We start from the raw sequence: 7,514 nt of genomic DNA on the forward strand, positions 1-7,514 counted from the left end.
AAAAATAGCAAATTTTACTACATGATTGGATGAAACCCTAAATTTTTCACCAATATAGATAGTAATGTGGACTAAGCTTTAATATGAAAGTAAGAGTATTTATGTCCTATGTGTTGAAAATAGTACCTTGTTTGGTTTATCACAATTAGTTTGTGCAAGTATGCAACAAATATTTAGTTATGAGAGGGATAAATGGAAACTTGGAGATGATGGTTAATGATGCATTGTATTGTCATAGATATCAGTCTTACATGGCATTCCTTATTGTTGTTTGTTTCTAATTGCAAGAGTTCAATAATGTATATGAGCATGGATTAGATGTTCAGATCTTATCATGTTACTTAAGTACTGATGTTTTGAATGCATAAGTTGGTTTTTGAAGGTTACAATACAAGAAGTTTCAATATGTAGGAAAGAGTATTTAATGTTCTAATGGAAGAATGTTGCATGGAGATCCTTCTGTATTATGAAGATCATGGTATGTAGATTTGGATATAATGTTTATGTTTTGTGAATGATGTACTATCAAGTGTGCAGATCTTCTGCTCAAATGTTGAGGTTAGTTGTTGTTGTTTTTTGACAATAAGGTTGTCTGTCAGACCAGTCCATAAATTACCTAGTGGCTTTTAGATATGACGATTCAAGGATTGTGATTTGGAGGACATGTTCATTTGATTTGTGCGGTATTCTAGTTCAACTTTCAAGTGTTGGTTTTATTCTACAAGTTAGTTTTGTTTGTATGTGCTTGTCATACTCAGTTGTGTTGATTCTGAGTTGTTCCAATTGATCTATATCTTGTTTCAATTATGTTATTTTGGTCTAGATAAGATTTGGAGGATGAGTCAGAGTGTTGATATGGATCTCACCATGCCATGTGGTGATCCATACTTATTAATTTGCATTGGAGGATGTTTTTGGGCTAATTGATTGATGTGCTTTATTGTCTTTCTACATGTTTCATTTGGTGTCAATCTTGGAGATTGTGGTAGCATGTGTGGTTCATTGTAATCTATTTGAATGAATGTATTATTATGTGTTTGGGTCCCCTTTATCCCTTGGAGAGGACCTGGGTGATTGTTTTAGGTCCGGATGGCCTCATTTGTGTAATATTGCTTATTTTGTCTTTGTCTGACCTAATGGAGCATTTTGATGAAAAAAATGTATATATGAATTTATGGTTGTATGTGGTATGGAATGTCTGTGAATCATTATGAAGTAGATGGGAATAATATTCAAGCAGATTTGATGTTAGTGATATGCGAAAGTCAATTGAGAAGTGCTTTGATAGTAATATCTTCATAGCAACAATGATCAGAGATAATATTTGTGATCAATTTTGCTGCCATGATATTGATCGCTTAGCAATGAGATTAAAGGTCAATTTCATGATCAGGAGATCCTACTCATTTAAATTTCAGCTACTCCTCTGGTTTTTTCGTTAGTCAATGAGTCTATTGGTAGACTTTTGTATCTTTTCCTGAGGTTGTGTGTCTCAGTTCTGCAAGTCTCTTTGTATCTTGCCCTAAGGTTGTGTGCCTTACCATTACAAGTCCATTAGGTGCATATTGCTCCTTGGCAATGAATCTAAAACCTTGTAATCATTTTTTAGTATATTGTGAGTGTGATTCTCACCGTGGTTTTTCCCTTATAGGGTTTTCCATGTAAATCTGGTGTTCATGTGTTGAATGTGTTATATGCTTTTATGTTTTGCAATAGCAGTATAAGATTAATTGTTATATAGATCTGAAAAAAAATGATCTGGACTAATTCACCCCCCTCCCCACTTTCATTCTTGTGATGTGTTCAACAAGAGTGAGATTATTTCATTTGAGTTTATCTATATGCATTTCTAGCATTTTGTCAATTTTTGGAAAATTTTGACATTATTGAATGTACCTTTTATTTGTAAATGTGTCGAGATAACTCGATTATTTGCAAACACAATCTTGTCTACTTTCATGCATGTATGCCTTGTTTTGCACAACCTTTTTTAGTTATATATACTCTCTTGTGCATGTTCACATGATGTCTCTTCCCCTTCATGCACTACATTGTGATACACAACTTCAATGGACTTATCATCTCTCTCCATTATCAACATTATGAAAAAGGATCATACTATTGATCCTAATACTTCCTTGATTTGGCTTTAGAGAGAGCTATGTATCTATTTTGTGTTCCTATGTATTAGGGAAGTGCAATGACTACGTACGTATTTGAGTGAAATGGAACACATACTATATGGACTCTCACATTCATATATATATATATAATTGTTATATTACTACCTTTGTCATTTGATCATTGTTTGAGAAGTGTCATTAAGGTCACTCATGCAAAATAATTTCTTCTTGTTCCTAATCGTCATCTTGATTTTAGAGGGAGTTCTTTAGTTTCATCACTATAGCTATCATCACCCAATAGTTGTTTGCAACTTCTTTGTGCTTTAGTGGAAATGCACTAGAAATTATTGATGGAGGTCCAAGAGTCACTACTTAGAATTCCACTAGAATATTTAGAAAAATATGGAAGACCAAGAGTCAGAACTTAGAATTCCACTTCAAATGTCCTTATTGAGAATTGAACTTAGGTCTCTACAATGAAAACCCAACATTTTAACCAATTAAGCTCAACCCCTTAGACAAAGGGATTGATAGTTAAACATGCTACACCAATAAATGTAAAGAAGGCTAGAGGCTTGCAATCTTGATGACCATTTCTACGTTGGTTTAGTCCGTTCTCTAAATATTTGCTCTAGTCAATATACTAAAAGCTACACGAATATTTGGAAATATACAAAACTTTCAAGCCAATTATCAAGATAGTAGCCAATGATTCCAATTCCTTCAACAGCTAGTCAAAACTTTTGATCGTCATAAATGAAAAAAAAACTAGGGCAGATATAGTTAGACATAAATATGCAATAGTTTAGATCCCAACTTATCTTTAAAATGTGATGCAATCAAATGATACTAAGTTTCTATCAATTTCTGAGTCACCCTTTTCTTACACTATCACAATTAAAATAATTTTTGAAAACTATACATCATCATTCACACCAAATATTTATATCAGATATTTTAAGAAGATAGTATTGCAGAAAGTAGTAAACAAGAAATATATTCCCTACGTTGACCTCCTAGTGCATCTAAAACCTTACACAATTGCTGAATGCCCCTACCTCACCAAAATAATGTCATCTCAATGAAACAAAGATAATTATAGAGTTGACTCTTGAGGACATGGAATTTATTGCAAAAATCTAAATTTCCATAAAAACAGAAACAATGAAAAAATACTCTGCAAAATTGTAAAAACATCATCAAAATTGGATTAAAAAAAAAATAGATACAAGAGAAATATGCATTCAGTCCCTGTTTAAGATTGGTACATGCGTATGCTACTCTTAAATTCTTTAGCACGACCATGTGGCTAGAGGAATATGTTTGAAGCAAAGGTAGTTTCCTTTTTAAGGATCAGAATGTATCAAGGCTATGTATATGAGTGACCATTTTGAATTTACAATGTCATTAGTTCACTGTAGTTATAAACATTAGTACAAAAAGTATGCCAAAAAATAGTCACTTGGTGATGCTTAGCTGAGCATGATAATTGTGATTTCCTTGCCTATAATGACCTGTACACAAGGTTGAAGAATAAACTTTATGGTGAGTTCTTATGGAAAGTGTTCAGGGAGAAAAAATGTATGTTCCTATCAAAACAAGTTGATCAAGGGACCATCTACAGCTGCACTCAGTGAAAACTTCCACATCAAAGGACCACTGGCCATGTGATCTCAAAAACATCCAATTACTATATCTGTGTATTAGCAAGTACCAGATCTTGATTCATAATGTCCAAAACAGCACTCAGATCAAGTCTAGCTTACTGTTATACCACAGGCATCCATTCATGCTTTTCTTAATGCATCATGAGGAAAGGAAAACAGCCAAAATATGTAGGGACATTCGGAATACACCCAAGTTGCCAGAAACAAGTTTTTTGATTGCCTAGATATTAAGCTTTTTTCAGAACAAATAAAAGTGCTGCCATGGCAAGATGCAAAATATTTCAAGAGTAATGTGATCATCGAGTATCACTCCTCCTGTCCAAATTACTACTAGAAAACTATGGCAGTGGGAAACTAAGCCTGTATGAGTGGGGAATATACTTGGGCTTCAAGAAGAAAGAAGAAGAATGTTTGAAATCTTAATCAGAAAGTTTATATTTTTCATTTCATCTTAGAATTGAAGGCAAACAGCATACAAAATTCAACCACAGGTGAACTGCAACATATTCCAGTTTTTGGTTGATGAAACCAAGCTCTTCCTCTTGAATACTACCATTATATTAACAAACTTTAAACAGGATCACCATTTAGGAAGCAAGAACAGATGCGACAAAACGAGCATGAGCAGGGAATCAAAATATGCATTATCAAATCAGAGACGAAGAGAGAAGCTGGATTTAAGATATGAAACAAGGCCATGGATTGGTAACTCCATATGTCTATTACATCATGAAGTACATTATTGACTCCATAGTGATTTTATACATTGATAAACAAAATGTAACTGCCAGTTACACTAGAAGAGAAACTAAGCAGTTGCAGTATTCTCATCTTCAGCAGAAGCCAAAGTAAGCTCTGGCTGCACATTCAGAGATCCATCCAATGCATTTGGTAGGCCTAGGGCTTTGAGTGCCAAGTGAGCTGCCTTCTGGCCAGAAACCATCATTGCTCCGAAGGTGGGTCCCTGCATTTGACCAAATATTAGTATAGTATGCTCCAATCTAAACTGATACATGTACAAACGTGAATATAGGTCGGGAAAACAAATAGATCAGGACAAGAAAGGGAAATAAATATAGAGCAGTGTAGAGGAAATAAACACAAAGCAGTGCAGGGGAAACATTCATAGAGCAGCACAAGGTTAAAAACAGAGCAGGGAAAGTGCAGTGGAAATAAATGTAGAGAGGTGCAAAGGAAAAAATAAAGAGCCGCATAAGGGAAACAAAATGCAGAGCACAACAACAAAAATAATATACACAGCATTGCTGGGGAAAAGTTACAGAGAAGGGAAGGCGTGAAAAATAAAAAGCAGGACAGGAGAAAAACACATAGAGCAGTGCAGGGGAAAAATTACACAGCACTGAAAACAGGAGAATATACAAAACAGGAAAGGAGTAAAAAATATAGAACAGCGCATGGGAAATATAGAGAGTTGTGCAGAAGGGGAATACAGATCAGAGCAGGAGAATAGAATACAGAGTAGCTCAGGGAAAAAAATACAGAGAATTGCACGTGAAAAAATACAGAACACTTCAGGGCAACAGAGCACTGCAAAGGTTAATAACTTACAGGGCAGAGAAGGTGGAAAAAAGAGAGAGCGAGCAGCGAAGGTTGCAAAAAACTTAAAAAGAATGGGATCAGCGTAAGAGTGATAAACAATAGGAGAAAGTCCCAAATTCAAATCTGTAAACAAGAGACTTAAATTAAACAAGAAACAAAATAGAAACCAGAAACAAGCACAATGGAATGTGCTTTGTGCTGAATTAATGAAAAGACCTAGGTTCAAATCCCAACCAGTATATGGTATATACTATATATTAAAAGTGAACAAAACATACGTGATGAATTGTTACAATCTGGATTGAAATCGCAGAAGAAACTGGATATAACACAGCATTCAATTCTGTCCCAGGGTTTCAATAAAAAACCCCATTGAATTCTGAACAAACACTAAAAGCACTAGACCGGGCATCCAACTCTGAGCTAAGAGTCAAATAGATAATTGCATCCAATTCAACACAAAATTGAAACAAGCCCATGAGCAAAATAGCACATGCAAGTTCCGATGCACCAGGTAAACCTTAAATTGAGGAAAGCAAAGGCAAAATGAAAAAATAAAAGGCAATTCTATAGGTATTAACTGGGTATTAAAAGCTAAGCCCTATGTAAAAGCCCCAGTGAGCTTTTTTTGTGTGTCTTAAAAAGGAAAGCTTACCATTCGAGGAGCACCATCGATTTCAGCAACTTCCATGCCGGTGACAATCATGCCCGGCACAACCTCCCTAGTGAGACGAACGATCGCATCCTCAGCAACATTCATATCGAGGCACTTCATCCCGGGCACACTGTCAATCATCCCGACGCTCTTGAGTCTCTTTACACCCGTGGCCCCAAATGGGCCATCGTGGCCACAGGAGCTGACCACCACCTTGGATTCCATGACATTGGGATCCATGCACGACTGTGTGTCGTGGTTCATGGACACCAGCGCCCAATTCGTCACAACCCCAGAGACTCTGTTTTCCTTAATAATAAGATCTTCCGCAGCAACGGCATTAAAGAGCTTGACGTTAGGCCTGGCCAAGACCTTGCTCATAATGGTGGAAGTGAACAAGGCCGCGTGCTTGATAACCACATAATCATCGGCCTCGTCATAGGGGACGCCAATCTCATCAAGGAACAAGTGAGCGGGCTTTCGGACCACCATAGCGGAGAAAAGCTGCCCGCCCAACCATGCACCACCACCAGGGCTAACGGATTGTTCGATTATGGCCACCTTCACTTCCGAATTCTTGCTCAGCTCGTACGCGCAGGAAAGCCCCGCAGAGCCAGCGCCCACGATCACAACATCGGTGTCTGCGTGGGTAATCATATCCATCATATACCGTCTCGTCATCTCGCGGGAGACCACGGATTCTTGAATCGGCTCGAACTTGAAGTTTGAGAGGTCATATTTGGCCACGGCCTGGACAACGCCTGCTCTTCCCGCTCTCAGAGCAACGCCTGAGCGGCGCGTGAAAGCCGCAAAGCCGCCATTAGACGACAGAGCCGAACGCTGCTTGAAGCCGTCCTGGAGGCCCTCCGCCGCTCTGATAGGGATGGTTACAACCCTGCTCGCTGCTATGGAAGCCATTTTTCTCTCCTCTCCGATGAAATTGTAATCACTCTCACAAACCAGCAAGCTGATCTTTTGTGATGAAGGGCGGAGAGTTCATGGAGGATTTATAGTGGCCATGCTGACACGAAAAAAATATCCGCTTGATTTAGTTTAAGGCCAATCTTGCGATTCTGTGGAGGCGGCTTCCCAATATTAAATCACGACAACTAATCTTCTTTCGCAATATCCTGGGTTCATATGTGGGCAAACTATAATTTCTTAGGAAGCGGTCCCAGGCACTATTTTTGTGAAGCGGGTCTAGAAGATCGAAAAGTGGAAATTATGTTATTTGGGTGTGATAAATCAAGAATTTTGTTTAAAAATTATGTGTCCATTCCATTCCAAATTTTTTTTTTATTAGTTTATTAGTTTATTTAATAATTAGGTCTGATAAATTAAGAATTTTGTTTAGGGGAAGCATATCAATAGTTGTTATAGCTAAATTCGTGCATCCACATATTCTAAACGGTACATCGGATTTTGACGAGTTTTTTTGTTGTCTCTGCATGCAACTTAACTTAACTGGTTATAGCTATTGTTTTGGCTTCTAGGTAGTAACGATGCACA

At 37.2% G+C, this 7,514-nt stretch overlaps 1 protein-coding gene across 1 annotated transcript; it reads right to left on the minus strand.

Moving 5' to 3' along the window:
* Window positions 1–4,451: 4,451 nt before the first annotated feature.
* LOC131036631 (thiamine thiazole synthase 4, chloroplastic) lies at window positions 4,452–7,159 on the minus strand. The gene is made up of 2 exons (XM_057968558.2): window positions 6,006–7,159; window positions 4,452–4,754 (listed from the first exon to the last, which is right to left on the minus strand). The coding sequence occupies exons 1-2, from the start codon at window positions 6,921–6,923 to the stop codon at window positions 4,599–4,601; spliced, it is 1,074 nt and encodes a 357-aa protein (XP_057824541.2). The 5' UTR covers window positions 6,924–7,159; the 3' UTR covers window positions 4,452–4,598.
* Window positions 7,160–7,514: the final 355 nt, after the last annotated feature.

Source organism: Cryptomeria japonica, chromosome 1 (assembly GCF_030272615.1).
Source record: "Cryptomeria japonica chromosome 1, Sugi_1.0, whole genome shotgun sequence".
In the NCBI taxonomy this organism is placed as follows: Eukaryota; Viridiplantae; Streptophyta; class Pinopsida; order Cupressales; family Cupressaceae; genus Cryptomeria; species Cryptomeria japonica.